Consider the following 27,409-nt stretch of genomic DNA (forward strand, 5'->3'; position numbering starts at 1 on the left):
GTAATAACCCTGAGGTGGTTACTGGTGGGAGGAGAGGGGAATGGGAGTTATGTGTGAGGGGCTTGTACAGAAGGGTAGTTATATGGGTGGGGATGAGTACAGAGGAGGAATTAAATAGGTTGGGCTTGGGGGGGGGGGCAGAGGGGCAGGTACTGGGGTAGGTACAGGGGTGCGGGGCAGGGGGCAGCTCCAGCGGGGTGTCAGGCATGGGGAGGAGAGTGCTGTGGGGTAATTGCAGGGGGGAGGTACAGGGGGTGAGGTGGAGCGGGATACCCAGGCTGCTGCAGGTTTCTGGAGCCCCCCTCGAGGGGTTTGCTGCTCGCGTGGGCTGGCAGCACTGGGACTGCCACTGCCAACACAAGGGGAAGCACTCTCAGCTCTTTTCTTTTGGGAGGTTCGGTGTTGCTGGTGGAGAGGTGAGGGGCATTCCCTCAAGCTTTTGATCTGGTGCTTTAAGTAACAGCCCAGGGGAAAAGTAAGATAGCAAAGTTTCCAGCCTCTTGGAAATACTTGATTTCTGTGCTCTTGTCTGATGTCTGCAAAAACGAGATCCAAGAGGACTGCAGATAACAGTAGGAGGGTGTCATCTGTGTCTCTCAGTCAGTAAATGTCACAAACAAGCCTTATTTAAGCTCCTGAATGTTTCATAGGAAATGGATAATCACACGCACTGCACAAGCACGCTCATGGCTACAATATTATGTACCCTGAACGTGCTGAACCAATTTGAAAAATCTTGGTTGTTCCAAATCAAACTTCACTCACATGATAGAATTCCAAAAAAGTACTTTCAATTGAATCCAGGTTTGAGTCTGGCCTTGAAACTCTGGGACAAAACTGTTGTCATCAGTGTGGTACCTAATGCGTACAAGCAAGGGTTGTGTTCAGCAGCAAGCTCTGTGGAGATGATTTCCCTCTTGAAATGGAGCTTTCTAGCTCCACAGATGTGCACGTGTTGGGTCTCTGCAAAACTAAGGCCAGTATGATACAGTGGATGTTTCACAAGGACTTTTTACTTTCGCACACTTGAACAGCACAAGTATTTTCTGCCTTTCCTTATAACAGAACCTGCCCTATCTAAAAAAAAAACCAACAGAGTTTTGGTATGACAGCCTAAAATGTTAGCTTGGATACACAGGTGAAACTCAGCTGATACACTTCTGAGGAGGTGAAGGCTCCTTGATTCAATTGTAGTGTCTTGTCTTTAGCTAGAAGCTGTTTTCTGCAGAGCCTGAGGAATAGCTAATGGCATGAGACTGTGGGTACTGTATGATTACTTTTTGTGTGCTCATTCTAAATTCATACTGTTAGGAATCTGCTCTTGCTAAATCTGTGATTTAATCTAGATTTAGATGTCTCAATGGATACGTGGAACTTCTATACTTGCCTGGTGTCCTTATGGCTGCATAGACTTTACATCTATTCTGCTGTTGCTTTTGGGATCAGCATTTGGATTGTCATTCAGTTCACCACCACCAAAACCAAAAAGAAGGTAACTGAACATGTAAGCGCTCTTGCCTGAGAAGACCCCAAAAATCTATGTGTGGACGTAAATAGCTGCCGGGTAAAGGTACCCAGTAGTGCAGTGAAATGTGCTACTTCACTGTGGGCCCACCTAGGTTGTTGCAAATCCCAAACATAGTTTACTTCATCTGATGGTTATAATCCTCAGTCTGGATTGTTTTATGTTTGTGGCTAACTAAATGCCCTCGTTGCTATGATGTTAGAGCAGCTCTCAGCTGAACACTTCTCACTTTGTTACTGAGAGAATGTGTCAGCCTGGGTTGCTGTGTCACTTCAAGTAAATCACTCTGCTTGTGCCCAGTGTTTTCATGTTTATGTTTCCAGTGATGTTAATGACAAGGTTGGACTGGTGTTAGAATGGGAGTGGGATTAAGTCATTCAGGAATTTAAAACCTCCTCGTGCAGTTGAGTAAAGTTCTGCTGCATAAGTTGGAAGGTTCTCAGGTTCAACTGGATCCTGTTATCTCCCCAGTGTGTGAGATGAGTGTATTTGTAGCATGGCTTAGTTCAGAGAAATAGTTACTCGTGTGTTTATCTAGGTGTGAGAGAAACTAAAACGCTTTGGCTGTTGCATTTGTGTAGTGCTGAGAGTCTGGTCAGAGGATTTGAATTTTGAATGCTTTTGGGAAAATGGGATTAATGTCACTTTGAAAAGGGATTGAATGCAACACAGTGCTTGTTTCATAGGGTGAAAAATCCAACGGAAATCCTGCTTCTTTTGAAGGAATAGAAGACAAAGTAGTAAATGGATATGCCACCCTGCAGGCAAAGGAGGTCTATGTTGCTGGGGTAAAGATTTTCTATGGGTCTCAGACTGGCACAGCAAAGGTATGTTTTTTTCGCACACATGAAGTTGGTTTGAAATGTTGTTGAGATTCAAGTATGTTGCTTGCCTTAGAAACACTGCAGTGTGTAAAAATCTGAAAGTTCATCAGAAAGTTCATTAGCTCATTAGAAGTCATTGCCCAACATGAAATATAAGTGAAAATTATATAAAAATAACAATTTTTCTACTCCCTGTAAGTGGGGCATGCAGTAGAGGCATTGGTTATGAAGCTTAAAGTTTACTCTTACAATATACTCTTAATTTGCTAGCAGGTTGTCTTAGAGCGAAGGGCTGTTTTGGGTACTTTCTCAAAAAGAAATTTAATTTGTGTGTGTAAATGTAAAATCATGACTCATTAAAATTCATGTAAAACTCTTATTTCAGCCAGTATACTTTTTCATTTTAACATGAGGAATTATAGGTCCAGTGTGCAGTTCTCCTGTGTTATTGTTCTTTCTGTGCTGGGAGAAATCTTGTGACTGGGCGTAGCAGGGCTTGTTTGTATCTTAGGATAGTTGGGTTGAAGTAATTGATAACTTTCTACATTTCTTTTTTCAGAGATTTGCCAAAGGTCTGGCTGAAGCAGTTATTTCCCTTAATTTGCCTGTGGAAGTCATTAGCATGGGAGACTATGATCCAGATGATTGTTTATCAGAGGAGGTAGGTACATCATAAATATGAATAATAAATACAAGTTTTTCCTGAGATTGCGAAAGCTGTTTTCCTCTTGTATTTCTCTCCTGTTATCCTGGAAATCCCCAAAGCTGTGTGTTTGAAAATTGCTTCCCTTCTATGTAAGTGAGTATAGCCCATCAATCCTCAGCAGAAAATACCTAAATTTTGAAAATTACTATGAAAGGATCATATAGAATATTTTAGTGCTGACAGTGGCTTTGTATGAGCTAGTGCTGTAACTCAGGTGCGAGTTATGTGAGTGGCTGCACCAGGTCCCTCTGTTCTGTCTCTGACAGTGTACACCTGGGGAAGTGTTCAAAATCAGAATAAGTAGATGGTGGTACTTTTGCAGCCTTCATAGACTTACAAGTTAGAAACTTCTTGTGAGGTGTATTTATATTGAGTAATCCTTGATGGATTTTTCTTCTGTGAATATTGATAGTTGCTTTTTGAATCCACGGGAGTGGATTCAAGAGTATTCAAGAAGCTGCTGACTGGGGTGGGGAAGGTAGATGTCCAGTTCTGTTTTAGCAGTGTGTGTCTGTTAAGTAGGGGAAAGACAGCTTGATCTTTCTTGGCTAATTTAGGATGGCTTTGCAGGGAGAGTGGCCATTCACCATTGTTGGGATTATCACCTGCAGCATCCCACATGGAAGACTATTAACCCACTTAGCAAAAAAACTTGTCTTTTGACTTCTTCCAACTGCCCATGTGTGACAGCTCTCTTGCTGATGTAAAGTGTTCTGAAAAATGCAGTGATCTTTCCTATTCTGTTTTGTTTATATTATTAGACAACCAGCAGGAACATTTGTGTGTTCTTGGTAGCTACATACACAGATGGACAGCCAACCGAGAGTGCAGCATGGTTCTGCAAGTGGTTAGAAGAGGCTGCGAATGACTTCCGCTTTGGGAAAACATATCTGAAAGGCCTGAGATATGCTGTGTTTGGCTTGGGAAACTCAGTTTATGTTGATCATTACAACACAGTAAGTATGTCTTGTGCACCTTTCTTTGATTTCTGCTCCTCTGAAAGGCTAAGCTTTCTTAAATGCTACAAAACTAAATGATACTGGTAGTTTGTGTGAGAATTGCAGCTGTTGTGTGGACTTGATTAGGGACTGGGTTTAGGGCACAGGCAATGCAGCTTTGAAGCAATTGTGCTGCCCTTTTAAATGAGAAAGGAGTCCCGTAAGCGCTGCATTAATCTGGGAGGTATGGTAATACATTTGGTGAATCCTTACTGAGTTAATTTCCCAGCTTTGAAAGCTTTCCATCAGTGTATGAGGGCACAGTACTGTAAACCCTCTCACTTGCTGCCTTTTAGTTTAGAGCGCTTTTCCTGAACTTATGTAGTAGTTTGCTGTATTGTGTGGATTTCAGCTTTATTTCCTGATGTAAAATATGGCAGTATCTTAGCCTTGTAATTAGTTTCATCTTAGTCAGAAAAATGGCTTGGCTTGTCACCAGGTTGTTATGTTTGTATAGCTGGGGCCATATGAAATGTGTTATGTGTGTGGCCATTTTGACCAATGAGCATCGCACAAAGCAGCTTGTTCCCAGAGCTCATCTCTTATCACATCAGAGTAATAGCAGAGGTATTTTCAGATGGGAGCCTGAGGGTGTGTGCTGGTGTTCAAACTGACTTCTGTCTGTGCTCTCAGTCAGCAGGTGAGAGGGAGTCCAGAAGTCCCTGCCTTGCAGTCCTGTGCAGCTCACTAGCTCTGCTTTCTTAGTTGCCTGCTTTGTTTAACTTGGACTTCATTTAATTTCCCTCTAACTTTTGTCCTATCCTAGGTTGGAAGAAATATTGACAGGTGGCTGTGGATGCTCAGTGCCAGCCGTATCATGACTCGTGCTGAGGGGGACTGCAATGTGGCACAGAGCAAGCATGGCAGCATTGAGGCCGACTTTGAAGCCTGGAAAGCCAAGTTCCTCAGTCGGCTCCAGGCACTCTGCAGAGGGGAAAAGAAGCCCTGCAGTGGGAAGTGCAAGAAAGGGAAGTGCAAATCTCCGGGGAAGCAGAGCAAGGATTGCTCAGATCATGAACATGGGGCATCAGAATATGAGAATACTGAGGTAGAGCCAAAATCTGTGGGACCTTATTCTGGTTTAGTGCCCCTTGGAGCACTATTTGACTTCTCTCCTTCCTTCTACAGCCCAGAGGGGTGCTCTGGGAGCTTGATACTTCTTTGTTCTGGAGCAGGGGGGGAAGAGGGATGAGATCCCATGGCAGATAACAAGTAGAATAAGCCATCCAAAAAAGAAGGACCAAAGAATTAGTGATGGACCTTGGCTAGATGGCATTTATATGATGAGGGAGTCTTCCTCTTGAATAGGGGGAGCTATATGTTGTGACATATGCTCCAGGGAGCCAGTCTGGGTTGTCATCAGGGACTTTGCTTTGTCTCATGGCCAAATTAAGCATTTGGTTCCCTGTGAGCAGTTAACCTGCTTCCACTTCAACTTGTTGAAACTTAGGTGGTTTGCCTGCATCCCAAGATTTTGCCAAAGGCATTTGGGGAAGTGTTATCTGAGCAAGTCCTGTAATTCCTCTGAATGTGTCTGCCTGTAATTATTTGTGTGTTTTCTGGAGTGTTTGTTGATTGCAGGTTTTTAAATAAGAAATCCTCTCTCTTGCTCTACAGTGCAAGACCCAGAGCTGCTATGGCACTTTAATCCTCCCTGCAAGCCGTTTATTGTGGGTTGGAAATGATTGCTATGGCCATGTTGAATTTTGTAGGGAAATAGGGGCTCTTCTGGCTGAGTGGGTTTGAGAGTGCTGACTGCTGCAGGAACAAGAGGAATAAATCTTGCTGTTACACCAACACCAATGCTGTTGTGCTGTACCTTGGCTGCGTACAGAAGGGGAGACAACTTCTGTGCTCTGTGAAGAGTTTGACTTGGAAAGCAGATCTCTCACTCCCTGTTCATTCAGACAGGGGCACTTGGAGGAGTTAAAGGGGTTTAGGCTTCTAGATCATCACAGTATGCAGTGGGAGTTGGACTCCTGTATTGCTTCTCATATGATCAGATAGGCACATGAGGAGAACAGAGCAGTCTGGAGGCAGGATATTTAGACTGAGTTTCAGGTGCTCTGTGTGCTATTGAACTCTTAAAAATACACACTGATAAGCCCCAAGCTTAAGTGCATCTCATATACATTATACAGGTTATTGGTAGACTATTCTTTGTTTTTCAGTAGTCTTTACTGATTGTGAGAGCTGATTTCACTGGTTAGCATAGATGAAGGTCTTATGTTTCAAATTCAGATACATTCCTTGATTTATTTTTTTTTCTCTGATCTCTTACCCAGGCAGAGGAGTTGTTTGAAACCAGTAGCGATGAGGAGGCTGATGGTGAGGAAGCTGGAGGCACAAATTCAGTCATTGATGTTGAAGATCTTGGCAGTATCATGAGCCACATGAAGAAAGCAAAGGTACTGCTGTTACAGCGAGTATAGAACTGTCAGGTCTTTGTCACTGATCAGTTGAATTGATTAAAATATTACCTGCTGGATTTGAATTTGTAGGATCTAGTTAAAAAGAGAGTAAAATAAGAGCTATTGGAGAACCTGTCACAAAAAAGAACATTCTTGGAGGTGTGTTGGATATAGTTACCGGCCAACTGTGGCTTGTTCACCAACAAAATGCTGCAGTGGTAACCTGTTATTTTCAGTCTGAGGAAAAATCACTTCCACAGCTAACATTCAGATCTGAATGTACATCTCTGCCACTGTGATTCACAGTCCAGTGTCTAAACACAAATGCTGTTACTGTATCTGGCCGTGGGTATGTCAGCTGAAATGCAAGCGTGTGTGCTGGTACGTCATGACGGGGAGCAAAGCTGCATGTGGAGTAGTAACACACTGCTGCAAGACCTTCTCTGTCTTGCTTGCTGCTGCCCTAAGATGAGGTGCTATGCTTGCAGAGCAAGCCAGTGAGCTTGATCTGACCTCTGCTGAGCCTGTCAAAGACAATTGTAATTCCTGCTTCGTTTCAGGGTGTTAACTGTCTCTGTTCCTGTGTGGTTCTGTTCATGTTTCTTTTTCTGTCTTCAGTCTGCAAACAGGATATATCAAACTCGTTTATTTGATTAGCACACAAAAAGGAGTGAGGATATAAATAGCTACTAGGCTAAGCCTTAGTGTGCTCCCCACATTCTTTGCTGGCCGAGCAGTTGGCAGTCAGGATGGGAAGGATTGGCCCCAGGATGGACCTGTGGTGTACTGTGTTGCCATCTGCTGACTCTTGTTTCCTGCTTAGTGATCTTTCCCTGGTGGTGTCTTTCCTTGTGACACCTGCTATCCATCCCTCTCTCAACAAACCTACTTCTGTCTGTAATTACACCTTCCTTATCTTGCATGCCTCAGTGGTGTGGACTTCTCACAGCTCTTTCCCAAAACTTAAGAATTTCCTCAGTAGTCTGAGCTGAGATGACACTGCTGGGCCACAGCAAGCCAGGCCTTGGATCACAGGAGGCTTCGTGCTTAGGAGGGGAGAAGGTTCCAAGAGGAGCATGGGGACCTCTGTTCCTCACCTTAGGGAAGGGGAAGGAGGTAAAATACTTCCCGCTGCTTGTAACAAACTCTGTTAGGAGAGTAGCCCCACTGAGCTGGGGGCAAGGCAGACTGCTGTGTGAGAGCTCCTGTCCCTCAGCTTGTATGGACCTGTGCACTGCAGCTTGCAAGAGAAGGGCGAAAGGATCAATTGTTCTCCCCGTGTAACCGTGCTGTGAAGTGGTCCTTTTTCACCTCTCCTACATGTGCTCACCACTAGAGGTCACTGACAAAAAGGGAACTGTTTTCTGAGCAGCGTGCCCTGGGAGATGATTTAGACCACGGAAGGGAGGTGGTGTCGTCCAGCAGTTTTATGAAAAATTAGGCTTTGAGTTTTCACTGACTGACAAAATATGGCAACACCACGATCAAATAGTGTTGTAAACCAGGACAACCACATATCATAGTCCAGTTTATGAATAAAAGTGAGCACAGCAATAAAATACTTCGTGCTCTTAGCTTCTTGTGCTCATTGTCCTGGTAGTGAGCATGGCTGAAGTCAGTGTGGTATGGTTTTCTACATAGGCAGTGAAAATTCATTGCTGTCTATGACTGGCTGATGCAGAATTCAAACAATTAACTACTTTCTCCTTAGCTTTCTCGTTGCTTTTCTTGAGTAATGTAAGGCCTGTATGTTGTACATACAAGTTACTACAGAAGTGTAAGTATCTCTGTGTAGATCAGGTTCTTGTGGCTCTGACCCAAGTAGCCCCAAGGGACAGCTTCTGTCTGAGCACAGATGCTCATCTGGAGTTGTAAGCTGCAGGTTTTGATCTGCTGCCTACTCATTGGAGGAGATGGCAAACAGTTCTGCTGTGACAGCTGAACGCTGCCCTCTTGCCTCTGCAGATGGTTAAATCCTGAGAGTGCAAGTGTCGCTGTGGAACTGGACTGGAATTATACTCTTACTGTGGATTGAAGTGTCCTGGCCTTTTTGGATGTGAACTGTTGTCAGCTGATGAGATAGGAGGCCCTAAAACTGTGGATCAGCCTTTTTTTGTCACTGATGCCACTGAACTGTGCTGCTGTAGTCATGTCCCAGGTTTTTGGATTAATTTTGAAACCTTAAATGATGTAGGTGTCATTACCGGCCCCTTTATTCCTGTTCTGCATGGTTGATCTGCCTAGCTGCAAACTACGTTTCTGGTTTCATGCTTCTGTAACCAGAGCAGGTAATGGAGAAAGGGCCCTCAGTGGTGACTTCAGTATAAATCTTCAGCTCTCTTGAATGGGGGTGTTGTTTCCGGAGCGATGGCAGGATATAGCTATGTAAATATTTCATGAGGGAGCCTGAACTGATGGCTATCCCTGTCATTAGCTGCCAGAAAGAATGACTTTATCTTGGTGGTGAATCTCCTGGGGAATGTGCGCATTGACTTGCAACAGGTTTATGCAAACACTTGAATTGTAAAATGATCCCGTAGGTGCAGTTATATACTATAACGAAAATAAATGCTGAAGACTTGATATGAAAGAGCAGGATGATCTGTGTTTATGAAAGTAATTTATCATGATCAGAGTCTCTTGCTTCCAGGCGGGGAGATTTAGTTGTTTAAATCCAGTGCATTTTGGTTTAAGCCACATTGTCACTTTAGTGGCTATGAGCTTGCGCAATGAGAAGTTTTCTTTTTCAGATGAGTTGCATTGTCCCTTTAGACATTTTTTTCTGTCGTGGAATGGCGAACTGTGTAAAATTAGTCTGATGCTTTTGTTTTACACTGATGTAATCTGTTGTGTTGCAGTAATCCTTACCAACACGTGCAAGTGCTTTGGGTTTGTGTATCTGAACTATCCATATACAAGGTAGCAAGTCTGAAGAAAAGTTGTGTATTTCAGGGTTTTACCACAGACAGTTCTTCGTATGCAGTTACTTGTATTTGAAATATGTCTAACAGTTTTCAGCATGTGTTTTGTGGTTGTCAGTGTTGTGTATTAACTCCTCTGCATATCAGAGAGAGAGCAGCAGGTTCTGCCTTGTGCAGCATAGTTAATTTGAAACATTTTAGGGTTCAGTTTTGATCTCTTCTGCAGGCTTGTGTTGCCTCCTGTGAGAATCACTAGCAGATAAGACAGATGTGCAGTCACAGATAGTCATAATTCCTTGTTGTCCTGCCTTTTATGGGATGACAGAGTGAGCTGTGGAGGTGAGTGTGTCTAATAAAATGTTTGCTCACATCTCTGCAGGTGATCTTAATTTAATTTTGCATCCATCTCCTGTTGCTTGACTTGATGAAATCAAGGCTGAGTTTTGTTTTACAGCTTTTTTTTTCCCTGTGTGCTGCAGCTTCATTGCACTTTACAAAGTATTGTCAAAGGGCTTGAGACAGGTACTCAATTCTTGCAGGCATTTGGATCGGGCAGATGGATTCAGGAGTTCAAGGTGAATGCCAAAACCTCTCTTCCTGGTAGAGTTGTAGCTATTACATACTCTCCCTTGGATTCAAGATGGATTTTTAAAGAGCTTCTGAGGGTAAAGGTACACAGTTCAAGGTGATGGTGCCTTCTCCACACTGAATCTGAGTGCAAAAATTGGCACAAGGCTGGGTGGCAACAGGAAATCATTCAAATACATAAAATGATGGCTGATACAAAGGTAAATTCCACACTTTGTTTACCAAATCTCATACTATGTGGTGATGACTACTTTGTAGCTCCTAAAATCCAGCCCTTTGTTTTCTGAGTAATTAAATTTTTGGAATTTGCTGTGGGTGATAAAGTTGCAGGTGATGCTTATTAGGGTCCTGAACTGGAATCAAACCTTTATGTCAGTACAGATAATGCCTATGCTTTCATGAAGGGAATTGCTAGGCATGAAAGTCCAACAGTGCGTAATATGACCATGGCCTGAAGGAGGGCTGGGGAGGTCTGAGGCTGTCAGCTCTGAGGCGGCTTCTCTCAGGTGCCTGATGATCCAAGGCTGTGGTGCCAGGTGTGGCTGGATGATGCACAGCTAGGTGGGTTAAGGTCTGGGTTTATCTCTGCATTTACTACCCTTCCAGCTGCTGGGTTTTAGGCTGAGAACCTGGGCCTGTTCTCCAAATTGCTTTTATGCAGCAGCAGAAAGCAGTGGTGGTTCTTAGTGGATTTAATAACTAAGTGAACTTTTAAGTTTTACAATTGTGGCATGCTTTCCCTGTCCTCCAAAGTTACTCCACTGAAATGTATTTATCAGATAAAATGTGAAATCTAATGGGTATGTTTGTGGCCTGCAAGACTGCTATTAATCATAGGGATGCCATTTCTTAATGTAGATTATCTCCCACAGCTGGGAGTTTGTGATAAACTAGAAAGACAGATCAATCTAGACTTGTTCCCAGGGAATGAAATGGCTTTATTAACCTTCATATTTATAAACTGCAGGCATGAGTAATAGTAATAATAATATCCTAATTTTTTTTTGGATGGGTTGGGAAGTAATCAAATGGGCATATTTTGTTGACACAATTTTGAGATTAATGTTCTTGTTTTCTAAAACAAAGTTTAATGATGCTAGTAGTCACATTTGCAATGTAAATACAGAGGAGGGGTGTGTGTGAGAGAGCAAAACTGAGACTGTGTTTATAGGAAACAAAATATGTCCCAGAGAGCATGTTCAAGAAGTTTCAGTTTACTTCTATGTCCGTTTGCCACAGGGGAGGTTTCCTCATCCCCTTTGGCACTCTTCCCTAAAAAGTCATCCTATGTCAGCCATTTACCATTACTGGGATTGTAAATCACACCACTTGCAATGTTTCTTAAGAGCCCTTTGTGAGCGTATGACTACTATGGAAGACAAAACCTTGCTGACGCTGGGTGAAGAAACTTTTCATGAAGTTGGCTGGAGTTTTATTTGAAAATGGAGCAGTGAGTGTTAAGGTATTTAATGTATAAGGCTTACAGACAAAGCGTTGTACGCAACTTTGTGTTGCAGGCAGAAACTTTTTAGAGTATGCAAGAATTGTTAGCCATATTTTAACTGAATTGAATAAGGCGGGGGTACTTCACTGTCAGATTTAGAAACAGCTAAAAGTGATATGCACATTTAGAGCTCTCCAAAAACTTTCTCTAACTTATAATGGGTGAAAGATTCCTATAGGAAAAATGTGCTCTTATCTGCAACAGCTCGGTCTCTGGGCTAGATTTTGACCTCTGCTGCTCTGGCTTAGAATTCAGTGTGATCCTACATTTTAAAGTAAGCTTTAAGAAATATCATTTAACTGCTTGGGGACTACTTCTAGCATTAAAATCTGGATTTGTCACAGGGACACTTCACCCTTCCCCTTTCCTGTGTTCAAATCTTTCATCTCTAAACCCTGACTATTGAAAAGAATTACAATTCATAAACAACATTATAAGAGATGTTGAGGTGTGCCTTTTCTATGTAAGACTTGGGAATGCCCAATGAAAAAGAGGAGGAAAAAAAAAAAAGAAAAAATTACTTTAAAGGTAACCTCTGGCTGGACGTTCTGTCTTTGACATGTGATAATGATACTGGCTTCCTTGACGAGCCTTTGTAAAGGGCTTTGAGATCTATGAATGAAACCTCTTTGTTTGCCCTGGGTGGTAGATCCCATATCCCTTGCTGTTCTTTAGTCTGTTGTAACTTAGTAAATGGGTAGTGAAGCAGAGCTGAGAGTTATAAAAAATTCTGGAAGTCTGAAGTCCCCCTGAGAGCTAGGCTTCCTCTTTATTTGCAGCCTTTTCTTGACTACATCTGTTGTTGGAGATGATCAGGGCTTAGCCTGCAGCACTCCAGCCCATCTGCTTACCATTTTTCATGAACTTTGTGCTGCTTTTCTCAGGTGTTTTTTTTCCTGTGCATTTTTTTAAGGTTCTTGCCAGCCAAATAACACAGTTCACAGAAGTCCACAAATCAATGCAGAGAGTAATTATCTGCTGATGGTAATCACTGGGAGAAGCATGCAGGAATTGGCCCGTTGATGTCATTGCTGTATCCAAGGAGAGAGTAGCACAAGGATGTCCTGTGGGAGCACAGCATCTGTTGCCAAATAAATATGTTGTTTGAATAAGGTATTGCGAGGTACAGTAAATGTGTCCATGTTCTGCTAGACAAACCCTGCAGATTGGTCATTCAGCAGTGCAGCTGGCAGTAGGCCTGTCCACACGTAGTCTCCCATCAAACATGCTTATTTGCTGTGACTGCCCAGTCATCAGCATAGTTTGTGAGTGGTTCTCAACTGCAAAAGCATACATCCTTGTCTTGTTCAGTGTCCTGCCCCTCTGTGTGAAGGGCAGCACTAATTATGGACAGTGAGAGCTGCTTTTTCTTTCCTGTTATGAGATGAGCAACGATTTTACTTCCTTTGCTGATACTTGGGCTGCCAAAGCAGGCAAAGTATCTACCTTTCCATGTTCATGTCAGAGCTGGTATTCTAACATCCCTCTTTTGCTCTTGGTTGCAGAGGCTTGGTATGAGATGAGGATTGCATTTTGCTAGGTGGTGTGGATATGCAGACGAGATGGAGCCTCTCCTAAAAGCTTTCTCAATAGAGAAGCATGGCATAAGAGAACGGAAGTAGCATTATCCAGCTCTGCAGATGGAGCTGGACATTATAATGTGGCATTAAACTATTTTTGTGTTACACAGAGTACTTACACATGTGCCGAACCATGCTGTGGATTTTTCTTGTAATAGTGCAGTTAAGCTTTTGCATGAGGAAATGATCTTCCTTTTTGCCACTGGCATGGCTGGAGCTTCTGTGCTAGTGGTTCACAGCAAGGCAGTCTGGGTCTGTATCTGTGCTAGCAAGTGATCCCTGTGTGTGTGGTCATTCTGACCCAGCTCATTTGGGCTGGGTCCCTGTGATGATCAGCACTACTGAAACAACAACAGGTTGGTAGTCTTTAAAAGAGGAGTGCTGTTACATGTCATCTACTATGAACAAGTGTGCAGAAGAGACCCAGGTGTGAAGCACAAGGCTTTGCTGGAAGAGCAGCTTGCGTGGTTGTGTGCATGGAACTGTGCTGTGTCCCTCTTGAGAGGATAAAGCACCAAGTCGTTTCTGACTCTTCTTTGGCCTGTAATTTTGGAAGGTGGGGCTTTGGGTCTTGAGGGATGCTCTGCAGGGCTCCTGGATATCTGTCTTGGTCTGTTTTCCTAATTGACTAGTTTACATTATCTTACAGTCAATGAAGATTGATTATGGTAGAAACCAGGCAATTTCCTTTTGACTTTAATAATGTATTCTTATGATAATCTCGTGGCTTCTCATCCAATAATTCTGAAAAGCTGGTTGATGCATATCATTGAATGGGCTACAGACCAAAACTGTTAATTTGGATGCTTGGAAGACTTGTATGCAGCTCTCACTCAGGGAGGAGACAGGTGGAGAAAGTGCAAATAGGGACTTCCCCATGCTGCTCTCCAGTTAGCACTGACTTCAGCTGATTATGAGCTTGCATGTAGTCTTTGACAAAATGGTCTTCCTGGGAAGACTAACCCAAGTGGGGAGTTGTGCTTGGGACTCTTACGGTCCTAGGAAAAGTGTCCCTCTGCCTGACACTTTTCCTAGTGTTTCATAACCTCTATTAACATTTTATGGTTAGATGCTTTCCTGCATTGCAAGAATTCTGAAGACCAGTGAAAGCTAAGGCAGTTATGAGAACTGGCTGCTGCTCACTGGTGTCTGACTTATGTCAGTGTGCTAGTGTGGACTGGATGCCCTCCTTCCTGTGGAAGGCATTCAGGGTTTCTAATATAAAATAGCAATCTGCAGTCCAGCCAGCTTCATTGCTTACAAGGGCTGGATTTTCCACAACAGATATTGCTACTAGGAAATACACCTCTAGCTGGTATTAGCTCAGATTGGCTGGAGGCTTCTTCAAACATAACAGATGATTGCAGAATCAAAATTCATCACACTTTCTTTTTTTAAATATGTGTGTGGTGTTTTGACCACTTGAAAGATTGGTGGTGAAATGAAATGCCCTTTTAGTCCTAAACTGCAAGGAAAAGAAAGAAGTGATGGAGTGGAGAAGTCTTTTACAGAGCCATTTAAAAAAAAAAAAAAATCTGCAAGATATGGCAAGATGTTGTGAAAGGATGTGTGCTGCGTGCTCTGTGTGTGAGAAAGCAGAATAGACTGAAGTGGAAGATCTTGCTGGTTTTAGGCTGGGCATTTCAGGACTCTTGTTTGTTAAATCATGTTACCTGGATTTTAGTTGTGATTATTGTAGCACAGAAGAAAGGAATAAAAATGTGACTATATAGCCCAATTTTCAAATACAAGCTAGTCACTTTTGGGTGGAGACAGATGCCTTTTTAGTTTTGATTCTTTTGTTTCCTTTGAAAATCAGTCTTCTTTCTGGTGTGTCCAAGCAAGTTTCCCAAATCAAACAAATGTCGACAGAATCACGCAACAGTATGTGAAATGGAGTTGTGGTTTAATGACACCTTGTAAAAACCTTCCCTACAGCAGAGCAGTGATGTTATAGCTCAGTGAAGCAATCTTAACCCCTCTGTAGCCCTGCAGATAGATTTTTTTTTTTTTTTTTTTTTTTTTTTTTTTTTTTTTTTAGAGTTATGATCTGGGAATTTTTTGTCCTTGATGATTCTGGCCAATGTTCAACCTACAAGAAAATGGGTGTTGGTGGGATATTTATCCTTCTGCATTTCACAGATGATGTACAGTGCCCTTTCAGACCGATTCAGTTGGGTAGCAGCATAAGTCTTCTGTCATTACTTGTCTGCATGAGTTTGGGTTTTAAAACACTGTTCTGTATGTCCAAAAATCTCATCATTGACTTTTCAAACAAAAAAGGATGCAAGATTCCCTCTGTGGGGGCTGAGCTGCAGGTCTGTTTCAGTAGCATCCTTTCTTTGGATAGCAGCTAGTACCTGCTGCCTCAGGGAGGGACCTTCTGTTATTCTACAGCATAGTAAGGTAGATGTGGATGGAGACTTCCTTCTAGCTCATTATTGAAAATTCACAAAGGTTTCTATTCCAGGAGAAAAAAAAAAGTTGCTTCTGTGTTTTGGTGGTTTATTTTGGTGGATTGGGTTTGGTTTGGCGTGGTGTTTTTTGTTTTTTGTTTTTTGGTTTTTTTTTTTGTTGTGTGTGTTTTTTTGTTGTGTTTTGGTTTTTTTTGTTGGTATCAGTCAGAACTTCTCAGGGGCTTTTCCTATTTTAGGGACACATGTTGAAAAAAGATTTTTGCTTTTGATCAAGCCACCTCCTATTTCAGTCATGGCAAGTTAATGGATTGCCAAGTTCCTCATCTCTCAGCTGTCATGCTTTCAACCCTTGTCTGCTTTTTGCTTCAGTTCAGGCTTTTGTGCTTAACTGAGCAATGATGTATGGAGTGGGTATGTAGCCTGTGATTATGTAGACTCTAGTAGCTATTTTTAATAAGATTTTCTTGCTTTTGGGGTGTTTGCTGGTTCACCGATTACTCAATCCAAGTTTCCAGTATTCATTTTTGTGCTCACTTTTAAATGCTCAAAGCCATTTTTATTGGTGACTGACAGCAGTTAGAGTATCCCATGTCGCAGTGAGATTGGCAGCGTGTTTCATCCATGGACTGAGCAAATTGCAGTTCTGTCTCCGTTTGTCACGGTCGGGTTGTGACAGCCGGAGCTTTGTACCTGGAGCAGGAGGGTCCCCACAGTACACTAGCAGTCTTCTGCTCCTCTTCTGTTGTGTTTAAGAGTATCTTTGTGGAAGTCTGCTCCCTGTCCTGTTCTTTTTCCATGTGTTTTAGTCTTGCAGGAAGGCTGCTTTGTAAGGAAATGAGTGCTGTTCCTGTGGGGAGCCTAATGTCTAATCAACTTTCAGAAACCCCTCACGTGGTTCTTGTCTATCATGCCACTGACAGATAAGCCTGAATGAGGGGGGAAAGTTGTCAGCTTTTCTAGCTGTCCTCTTGCTGCTAGAGTATTGCTTCCAGAGCTTTGCTTGGTGTGAACTTTAACTCTTCATGTAATTCATGAACTTTAATACTTCATTTAACGACTCCCCTGGGAAAGTTTTACTAAAATTTCTTGCTGCAGGCTTTTCCTGATAGCCTTGCCAACGTTTTCCTTTAGCGCTGGTTCTGTTAGTCCTGGCTCCAGCTCCTGATGTATTACTGTTTTCTTAACGTTTGTGCCTTTCATTTGTTAAAAGATCCTGGAGCCTTATGATGGATGAGGCTGTAAATCATGATAGGGCCAGGGGTTCCCTCTTGTTTGACCACTGGGAGGTTAAGTAGGAAAGAAGTTTAGTCAAAATTGGGATATTTCTGAGTGTCATTTTCCTTCCAGGAGTAAAAACTTCTCAGGGAACTTGTTTTTTTTTTAGCCATGGCACATCAATAAATAGAGCCATGAGGCTAAAAATGCTAAATTAAGTTAATTTAGGGAGTACTTCTTTGCATGGAGTTTAGGTCTCTTCCTGTATTTTTCTCACCCCTGCCATGTTAGTTTGAAGAGTGTTTGATGTAATAAAATCAAAAACATAGGGAGGTATCAGGCACCTTTGACATCCTGGAGAGAGCACTCCAAAGAGGAGTAGAAGTGGCAGTGTCCTGTTGGTCATATTTGGATGTGGCTGTGGATGAGTTTCATAGGCATATTTGCAGGAAATAATTTGAAACACTTGAACTGTGATTTGTCAGAGGGGCAGCTGCACCTCTACTTTGGCAGGAAATGCTGAGGTCCTTGCTTGTGTCTATGTCCTGTGTCAGATACCTTCTGCTCTTGACCCATCAAAAATGGGCTTCTGCCTGTCCATAAAGTATGTGCTGCCTCTGCCTGTATGGTGGTAAAAGGGAAGAGGTTTTTTTTGGTTTTTTTTTCTTTTTTTTTTGCCTTCACCTGTAGAGGAGGTGATCATCAGTCCTTACACCTGAGGCTCAATTGCTTTTATTCTGGTCAGCTTCAGTGGCAGTAGCAAAAAAAAAAAAAGCCTCCAGCAGGCTGCAGCAGGAGCTGTGCTGAGCCTTGAGGTACCAAGGAATTGGAGTGTATCCCTAGGTTTTCTCATCTGTGGGTTCTCTCATTTGTGAACACAGACCAGAGGATGACTCTTCAGTTTTTCGGCAGTGAAGTATTTCAAGGGCATGAAAAGCTGGCTTTTGTCACTGCTTGCTTGATTTGTTATGGAAAGACAGTAATTTGCCTTGGATTTACTACAGGGCTTTCTGCTAAATCACCAGAACTTGAGAAGTTTGCTCTGTGCGAAGTTAACTTTGTTCTCTCCACTCAAACCCTAAATAATAGATATGACAGGTTTATTAAGCAAATAAGTAAAACTCCCAGGGCTGCGAATTCATTTCCTGCAAGAAATATCTGAAGTCAGCCACTTGCCAAACCGAACAAGTCAGGTATTGCAATTCAAAGAAAAACAAATGATTATTTTGTTTACAGGCTTTCATATCAGGATGAGGGGGGGAAAAATATTATCATCTCTGTGAGGGGAAAAATGATTATTGAAATGTGTTTCTGCCCTGCCAGTAAGGCAATTTTACTTGTTCTTATGTTTAAGTGCTTTTCTCAGATATCGCAGTAACAGGCAGGTAGAAAAGCAAAACCTTTAAATTCAGAAAGACTTTTTCTGTATCTGAAGGCTGTCTTGGATGGGATGTTTCATTTATACTTAAGTCAATCGCTGCATTTTTAATATTATTATGTGCTCCATAATGCATATTTAGTTCTTCTGGGAGAATTAACCTGGCATGAGATTGTAGAGCAGACAAGCCAGAACGTGTCCACTTCTAAATCCTGCGTAGCATTTTGCTTTGAGTAGCTAACAAATCTGTGCTAAGATAGTGCCTTTCCTTTTTAAGTGGATGGCTGGGCCTAGTTCTGGGTTAAATGATAGCTTGAGGGAGGAGAAGCTCTTTATTTAAGACTTGATAGTTAAAAGATGAAGATTTTATCTCCTTCCTTCCTTATGCATGAGGCTTTTCCAGTAATATGAATATTTTACTGTTGAAGCATCATGCTGATAAATGAAGTCTCAAGAAAAGAGTTTTTAAACCCAACAAATGACAAGTACTTAATAGAGCTAGCCTTTCAGGGAAGTTTTGATGTGTTGTAGAAACCAGTGAAATCCTGCCTAAAAACTCAGCAAACTGAGTGAAAGGAAGTAGAAAATGGAAACAGCTTTCTCCTTCAGTAAGGACCATGTTGTGTTACTGGTCATTAGATAATACCTTCCTGCACAACCTCCCTGAAAGTGTGAGTGAAGTTTTATTCAAAATGAGTAGGAAAGGTAACAACCTCTGTCCCTAAATGTTTTCCTTTCTTATTCATGTCTCAAGTGCTTATTATTGACTCTGTTTTGTCCTTGAAGCTCTGAGTCTGTGTGTGTTTTGGTTTTTGGTTTGGTTTTTTTGTTGTTGGGTTTTTTAAAATTTTTTATTTTATTTTATTTTTCTTCTGAGACACCTTTTATTTTCTGAAGTTTTGCTCAGGTACAAAAGAAATCTGTCTGTGTGTCTAGGAACAGCTAGATTACTTTCCTGTTTGTGAAAAACATGGTTTGGCAAGTCAAGAGCACTGGTTTCCTTAGTGATGCTAACAGTTGGTGGGTAGACTCAAACTGGGAGCATTTGTATGAGCTTCTTGATGTCTTTGGCACAAAAGAGGCTTGGATGTGAAATAGCCTCAGTTTTGTGAAAACAAAATGTCCTCTGTTGGTTTTTGTGTGTTGTTTATCCACAGCTCCTTTAATATTTCAAAAAAGCCATAAAGGACTGACAGATTACAAGTTGCATGAAATATCAAAGTAATTATTTACACTTTCATGCTTCTTTGTGCAGACATGAAACAATAAATACCTGTAAAGTCTCAGAAGTGACACTTATACAGCAGGGGATTCATGATTTGTTGCATGCTAGGGTTTGCTTCTTCTGCTTGTAACTTTATGCTAATACATGATACTCCTGTATTTGGTTTTAAGTAAGCTCCAAGGGCTTAACTGTGTCTATAAACCAGGGTCTGCTGGAAGCCAAACTTGGGTGGGATGTTGGAGTTCGTGTGTCTGGAGTTGACTGTGGGGCAGGGGGGAGCAGCCTTTTCTTGCAGGGCCTTTGGTGATCACTGAATTTTGGTGGTGCACATGGCTGCTGCCTTAGGTGACTTGTGGAGAGCACAACTTCTACTCGGTAAACTCCTGGGCTAAGTCATTGTAGTGATGTGGCTTTCTTCCCTGACCTGTCCCAAATAATTGGGACAATAGCTGCTTGTCACTCCAGGCAATTGTGTGTCAGGCACAAAATGGTTTGTTCCCTCCAGTTTGCATTCAGCAGAGAGATGAGGTTATTGTGCGATCATGAAACACTTGGGCTTAAATCCTGGAGTCCATATCACTCTTCAGATGAGATTCAAACGCCTTGTTTCTTAAAATCTCCTAGAGAATTTTATTGCTGTGTTAGAACAAATACAGTGTGTTGTGGGTTTTTTCTTTTCAAATTTACTGTCCTAAATTACTGAAGGGTCAGAGTCTGATGGGATAAAATGCAGGACTACATGAATGCAAGAATTCATGTGTGGGCACCTGTGTCAGTTTTAAGTTTAGCAGGTTTGTGGCTGAACTGTGCCACAGTGTTTAAAACATGGTGCTTGAATCTAAATGACTGTAATTCATTGTCTTTAAACAGAGAGAACGTGAGCTTGAGGAAGGAGATACTGGAACGAGCTTGACTCACAAGAATGCTGGGAGGAAGGAGGAAGGTGAAAAGAGGGAGATGATAACCCCGGCTCTGAGAGAAGCGCTCACAAAACAAGGTGAGGATCTGCAAAGACCAGATGGTGGGACCAGGCTTTGAGGTCTTGGTGGTAAACTTCTAATAGAGCAAGTGGAAGATGGTGTTCTTTGTTAAAAATATTGCTCTGGACCGTCAGTCATGCTAGGCTCTAACCAAAGGCAGGGCAGAGATGAGGCAGGGGCTGTTTGTACCTAATTGTTTGCAGGGGAAGAATCTAAAGCTGGGTGATGCATCTCAGCATGATGCATGCTGTAATGTGTGGAGAGTGTATCAGAGTTCACAGGGTTTAATGTATCTCCTAAGGCAGCTTGAGAGAGAAGATGATAGTCCCACATGCCCCTAGCTCCTAGAGTGTAGGTTTCTCAAAGAATATTTAAAGATCAGCTTTGCATCTCTGTTTTCCATCTTAGTCCCCTGCTTTTATTTCAGTTTCAAACTCTGATTTTGTTGCTGAAACTTTGTTTCCAGAAATGGAAGTAGTTCAAACTAACTCTAACAATCCACTAGATGATTAGATCAGTAGAGCTCCTATGAGCTGTAGAGAACAGTTTTAATGAACTTAACGCCTTTTTTAAAACAAAGGACAAGCATGAGAAGAGCCAGACTGACAGCCCTGTGGTTCAGAAGCCTCAGTTCTGAGTGACAGAGCCAGAAGGATGGTGTGAGCTTTCCTATGCTGCTCAGTTGGAGACTAAAGGGAGTTTAGTCTAATTTCTTTCATCTCTTAGGATGAGAGAATGCTCAGTTTTCTTGCTTGCTAAATAATAGTATCTCTCCTGATGCTTCTGAGAATGCACTTCTGGTTATTGCAGTGGAGGCACCTTGCTAAAGAGCTGGACTCTGAAGTTTTAACCATGTCCTGTGTGAATCCAGCAGCTGTGGGATCTCAGCCTTTGCTATCCAGGATCTCAACTGTTCTTCGGTCTGAGCTTTTGTAGGTGACTGGTTTTGCATTCTGCCCATCAAGTATCTGACATGTTTGGTCATTGGTTTTTTTCATTAACCTTAGCACAGTTATAAAGTAAAAAGCCAGTCTTTAAATTCATAGTCTGAAGGAATAAAGCAAAGGCTTAGCAAGGAGTGGCAGTGACTTTGCCTTCTCTTCATGTCCATAGTGGTGCTGCTGCTGGATTGTAGGAGGCTGGTTCAATACATCTTTTCAGCTTAAATGCTGAAGGCTGTAATGTGGTGGCAGTTACACTGCAGCATGCTGCAAAGCAGCTGAAGCACTGCTACAGCCTTTTATTTTTATTTATTCATTTAATTAGTTACTACTGTCTGTGTGTGATCCAGAAGTCTAATTGTTCTATCTGGCTGCAATGAAGTTTAGGGGACAGGTGGATTTGGCTAGCAGGCCTGTGGGAGTGGGCTGCTGGAGACATGGCTGTCTAGAAATGGACAGCAGGGAGGTAAGCATGCTTGTCTGCTGCAAGTCCCCTGTTTTGAGAGGTTAAAGGGGCTACTCACTCCATGGAAGGGTGTACCAAGTCCCCCAGACATCTCAGTTTTTGCTTTGGGACACAGGAACCCTAGATGGGCTGTGGAGACTGCTTGTGGTACTGACTTCTGAGAGGGGAGTAGTGGGTGGTTTTTAGCACACTGCCCTGTCTTTTCTGTAGTGCAGGGCTCTGCTGGTTCCGTGTTGTGCTGTGGTAGCCACAGGAGTGTTTCACACTGGCTCACTTTCTGACCCAGTCTGTATTTCTTAAGTTTTGGGGAGTGAATGAAACTGTGCTTTTCTAATGGTATATAAAAAGTGGTCATTTGGAAAATGAAAACAGTGCTGGAGGGAAGGCCATCTTTCTACCATAATTTTTTTGACACAAAGGCAAGCTCCACAGAGAACTTGGACTTCCTTGCGATGTTCCAGGGGCAGGGATTTTTTATCCATATAAGTAGGTATGTATTTCTCCCTTCCTTTGGCATTCAGGATAGTGCCAGCTTTGGATCAACTGGTAACATCTACTTACATAAATCTGCAGTTCCAAAGACTTAAAACTATTGTGTCTGTATCCTGACAGTTTACAACTGCTTCTCGCTGGCACAACCCTCCTCTCCTTTCCTCTGCTGCTCACCTAATTCTTTAATGGTCACTCAATAGTGAAGAGAAGCTGCCTTTCTTTTTTCACATGTCATATAATGTTGGGTTTTTTTGTGCAAGTAACACATCAAGACAGGCTTATGTGGTTATAAAAATGAAACAACTCTCTCCTTCCCTCAGCACCATTCCCCCCAAAATAACAAGTGCAATGTAGTCAAAAGATAATCTAATTTAGCAACAACTGGTTGCTTTGGGTATAGGTTTAGTGTCTTTTCAAGATTATCCCTGAGGGCATAATTAGCTCAGGAGAAGGAAGAACCAGTACTAGTGATTCAGGAGAAAGCTGTTACTTTAAATTGTAGTTGCATAACAGAAGTTTGCCTTTGAATAGCATCTCTTCAGACTATTGTAATGTTCACTCTTTTTATTTTGATTCACCTTCAGACAAATTTACTTTACCATAGGCAAACTGAATATTGCTTAAACAATGGTTTTATTTGGGCACTGGTGTTGAATTTCAGCTAAATATAGCCTCACTTATTTGGTTGTATAGGTGTTAGCCCTTGTAGTTGCCTGGCTGCAAATAACTTTATAAAAGATGCTCTGTAATAGTTGCTTTTTAAAGTCATAGCCAATCTTGTGTGGTGACAAAACGCTGATTCCCTTTCCATCAGTGTTCAGTCTTGCATAAAATACAAATACAGTGCAAACTATTTAGTGCCTCCAAGTGACAAATATTGTGGGAGAGAGGCTGACAGTTGAAGTATTTGGCTGTGTTCTGTTTGCAGTGGTACCATTTTGCTGTGTTAATGCTTTAGTAATTTCACCTGTTTAGGTAGAAATAAACTGAAAATAGAAGCAAACTTTTCATATTGATGTTTCCTGTGGTGATTAGTAGACACAGCCTAACATGTTTGCGTTTGCTTTCTGCAGTTCCTTGTAGATTCTTGAAACAATCCCTGCTGGGCTGAAAGGTTTTTTGCTTGGCCTGGGTACCAGGAGGATTTTGTATATGGTGAAGTTTGCCTTTCCAGAGCTCCCGATTTTTCAGGAAGTACAGTTAAATCCTTCTCTAGCTTTTGAGGGAGTCTCAAGCTGCTGTTTTAATGGGAAAGGTGACTGTAAAAAAACCCATTGTGAATCCATGGTGGTTCCTTCAGTGTCCCCTGTATCAGCTGTGCTTATTTTACGAATACAAAATACTGACTATCATTTTCCTGCTGCTGTAAAATCAGTACAGCAATAGTGCAAAGACCTGTGCTCTGTTTGGGTTGCTAACCATTGTTAGTCTTAACCACTCTTTGATTTGCCAAATGTTTTATTGACAGTGATGGCTGGACTGAAAGCCAAAGAAATTGTCACACCGAATATGAAAGCAAAGGCTGGCAGTTTGGGGTATCATGGTTTTACTGCAGTTGACTTCTTGAAATATTTGGAGGTCAAACATGATGTCACCCAGTGACAGCCAGTTTCATCATCCCTATCAAGTTATGGTTGTATTTAGCAGTGCTTCAGGTCCTCTTTGATGTGCTTCTCTTAAATGTGGAGGAATAAAACAGAGGAAAAGACAAACTCAAAATCCTGAAGAGCTGATTGTTTGCTTAGGAGATTCCAAGGACCTGGATTTCTTAAGCTGCTCATACCCTGTATTTCCGACACGCTCTTTGCTTTGTTGTTTTCTACTGTAGCACTACTAAATAAAACTGCTTTTCATGGTAGGCAACACAATGGGAATGGATTAATGACACCCAAAGACTAACCCCACTGACACTGTATAAATTATTCTGTTGTGTCTCTGCTACCACAGGTACAGTTTTGCTGCAGTAGAGTTGGATCATTTTGTCTTTACTGGTTAAGTAAGCCTACAATTTAGCACCAGGGTGTTCAGGATACCTCTATTTTACTTGTATCCAAAGGCAAGTGGTATTAGGAGACAGCTTGTATCTGAAATAGTATGGGCTGCTTCAGTGACCACTTATTTTCATGCTTTGACTTCATGGTGGATATAAAGATATAATTTGATCTATGTTTTTCAGTGTGTATTGGCAATCAAGAGGCTGACTTCAGAAAAAAAATGAAGACTGGGCTTTTCAAGTGCTTATCAACCTTATTTGAGATTAGGTTTTTAAAAGTACTTGGTGGCTTTTGCTGTCCATTCTTGGACTGAGGTTTCCATTGTCTGCAGCTCTGAGCTCTTCTGGCCATCTTAGCTTGGCTCACTGTGCTGAGCTTTTTGAGTGTCCAGATTTTGGGAATGAGATCCACTGTGCAAAGATGTTGCACAGAGATTGGTGCTGCTGGATGTATATTTTTGCAGGCTGTATGCTAAAATTTTTGCATGCATCTTTGGGATTTGATGTGCTTCATGTACAGCTATTAAACTCCAGGTGGCACTAGCAGCTCGCAGCTGGGTCAGGGATTAGTAACACTGGTGCAGTCTCTGAAATGTACCACAGAATTCAAATACTGGCCATGGGAAGATTAAAAATTAGCTTGCAAAATAGCAAATTATTCTTAGTAAGCAGAATAAATGCAATGACCAAAACCAGGCAAAGTTAAGCCTGGTAAACTTTCTTGCAGCTCCTTAGAAAATGTCTATGTAAATAAACAGCAAATACACAGTTAAAGAGGAAGAATCCAGGAAGCAGAAGATGCTGAAGTCCCATAGTGTGGAAGCTGCCAAGAGCTGGTGGTGGTGAGCTGACTGCAATACTCATTTGCTGGCACAGATGTAGCAGCTTATCAGGAGCAGAGTAGATGGTAAAAGCTTGCTTTTGCAGGCCTGATTCTTTCCTTGTGTAGTTACTGGAGCTGGTACACTTACCCCATGCATAATAGAGGAAAATAAGCATAAATGCATTTATATTTGAAGTGCATGCTTTTTTTTGGGGGGGGGGGGGGTTGGAAGGGCCTTGAAGAGTATTGGTCTTTGAAAGTAAGTCTATTAAGCTGGAACAAAATATAAGATACGTTCAGGCAAGGATTAAAATTTGCTGTCCTTTCACAAAAACATGACACTCTCCCCAAGCAAGGGGACAGCTTATACAAATGGAAATGTGGAGAAAGAAATGGGCCCAGAATGACTGAAAAAGAGCGACTCAATAAAACACAAACAAGAAAAAGATCTTGTCTGTAGCAACTTGTAGTTCTGTCTCTGACTCTTTATGTATTTGTTCTGGGTACTTGAGGAGGAGAGTTGTGCAGGCTGGCTGCCGCCTTCTACTTAAAACTTTTCAGCCAAAGTTGGTACTGATGTACAGTTCTTGAAGACATTAAGTTCCTGCAGATTTCTTGAATTTTACTATGAATAAAGAAGATACACTGAGGCTCTTTTCTTCCTCCCTGAACGTCATGACCTCTGAGTTATGACCCATTCTGTTTGGCCAGCTGGTTACTGCTACTTGGTAAGGATGAGATTTTAGGCTAGGTATGCATTTGCTGTCTCCTGCCGAGCCAACAGGCCAGCCAAAATAGGTAGAAGATGTGAGGGGAGCTGGAGATACAAGGCAGGGCTACAGAAGGCACTGGAGGGACCCAAAGGTCCTCTGTGGGAGCGCAGGTGAGTGTGAGAGGAGGAGCGGCCAGGGTCCTGGCAATGGAGCTGTTGCTCTGGCCCCAGCAGGGAAGCTGAGGCAGTGCAGCTCATGTGTTTATGGGGAAACCGGCTCTTCTGTGGGACAGCCTGTTCAAGAGTCCCATCATGTTTTCTTTTGCTCTGCCTGTTTTGCAGCTGGAGAATGAATTGGATCTGCTTTCCTCCTCAGTGGAGCCTGTGTCTTCTCAACCTCCCAGACAGAGGTGTGGGGATTCTTTTGCTATTCAGAACATTTGAGGGGCTTTTATATTACAGGTCTTTATCTTGAATGCAGTGTCTGAGAGCAGTTGGAAGGTGACTTCTGGAATGCCTGGTTAGTTCTGTTTTCTTAGGATTGTTCTGGTGGATGGTGATGGATATTTGTTTGCCAAGCCCCCAGAATCCCTTTTTGGGAGTAGGGGAGCAGCTGTTCTCCTCTTGCGATGGCAAAGCCAACACAGAAGTTGGTGAAACTACTTGGGCTGAGGGGTGGACATCCTTTCTCTATCTCGCTTTGGGTGAGAGGAGGTCTCAAGAACTTGCAGTTGATTTGGGAGATGGATTAAAATGGGATGGGCCGCCATGTTGTTGATGCCCACGACCTCACTTCTGGAAGACATGCTTTGCTGTGGTTGCTCCTAGTGGAGGTCACCAACACGGTGTGTTCATGGCAAACATTTTGTAACAGCTCAGCAAATGGTCTGGCTTACCACGTTGCTCTTTGTCAAAGGTGCCAGATACAGAAGGTTTTTCTTCTGGTTTTATCTTCAGTATTAGTTGACGTAGGTGAAAACATCAGTGGTCTCTGGCTGTTTTTGTCAAAGGCATAGTTTGACAAGAAATTATGTGTTTGAATATTGGAGGTTTTATATTCCTACTGCTCATGCAGTTCTGTGCTGCAAAGGAAAAGGTGCTTTTGGATTAAAATGGACATCTGGGTTTAAGTGAAAAGCCAGATTTTAAGAATTTTTTAGCTCTTTTATGATCAGCTCTTGAGACTGGAATTTATTATAGCTACTGGCATTCCCACCCTTGAACTTTGCCAGTCTCATTTTCTTGGTACTAGGTTAGGCTTGGTTTGCCTGCTGAAGCAGCTGTATTTCTTTCACTAACCTTAGCAGGCTTTTACTATGTGTTAAAAATGTTCAAGATATTCTTTGTTTTGAGTATGATAAGAAGGATCTGAAGCAGTATTTCAGCAGCTCTACTGAAACCCATCCATTTTGGAATGACAGTATTTTTTTGCATACAAGGTACAGTCCTGTAATCCTTTCTCATGTCCTCACTTCTGCTTTGAGTTCATGGAAGCAAGTCCTTCCACAAATCACAAGCCTTCTGTACTTCTGAAGAACACTTTCTTCTTTTTCAAAAAACGAGAACCCTAAAGTAGATCTTGATGGGCTTGGCAAGGGTTTCTTGAAGATTGAGCAGTGCTAGGAATGAAACTGGAGGTTTCTCCTATCGTGCTTGGGCAATCTGAAAAATTCCATTGCCCAGATGCTGCCACTTTCTGTATTTGTACAA

The 27,409-nt window shown here is 42.2% G+C and overlaps 1 protein-coding gene across 7 annotated transcripts in view; it reads left to right on the top strand.

Moving 5' to 3' along the window:
* The window catches only part of LOC115347096 (S-adenosyl-L-methionine-dependent tRNA 4-demethylwyosine synthase TYW1-like), a 119,395-nt gene that overhangs the window by 7,922 nt on the left and 84,064 nt on the right, over positions 1-27,409 (top strand). For 4 of the 7 annotated variants that reach the window (XM_030028063.2, XM_030028061.2, XM_030028062.2 and 1 more), the window contains 7 exons: positions 1,347-1,492; positions 2,212-2,352; positions 2,909-3,010; positions 3,817-4,011; positions 4,820-5,101; positions 6,339-6,461; positions 20,163-20,289. In XM_030028063.2, coding sequence (XP_029883923.1) covers positions 1,361-1,492; positions 2,212-2,352; positions 2,909-3,010; positions 3,817-4,011; positions 4,820-5,101; positions 6,339-6,461; positions 20,163-20,289 — 1,102 coding nt within the window. In that variant the 5' untranslated portion in view covers positions 1,347-1,360. Of the gene's footprint in view, positions 1-1,200; positions 1,263-1,345; positions 1,493-2,211; positions 2,353-2,908; positions 3,011-3,816; positions 4,012-4,819; positions 5,102-6,338; positions 6,462-20,162; positions 20,290-27,409 lie in introns of those variants that run through there. The other 3 variants (XM_041126704.1, XM_030028060.2, XM_030028064.2) reach the window with 3 other exon arrangements.

Source organism: Aquila chrysaetos, chromosome 10 (assembly GCF_900496995.4).
Source record: "Aquila chrysaetos chrysaetos chromosome 10, bAquChr1.4, whole genome shotgun sequence".
In the NCBI taxonomy this organism is placed as follows: Eukaryota; Metazoa; Chordata; class Aves; order Accipitriformes; family Accipitridae; genus Aquila; species Aquila chrysaetos.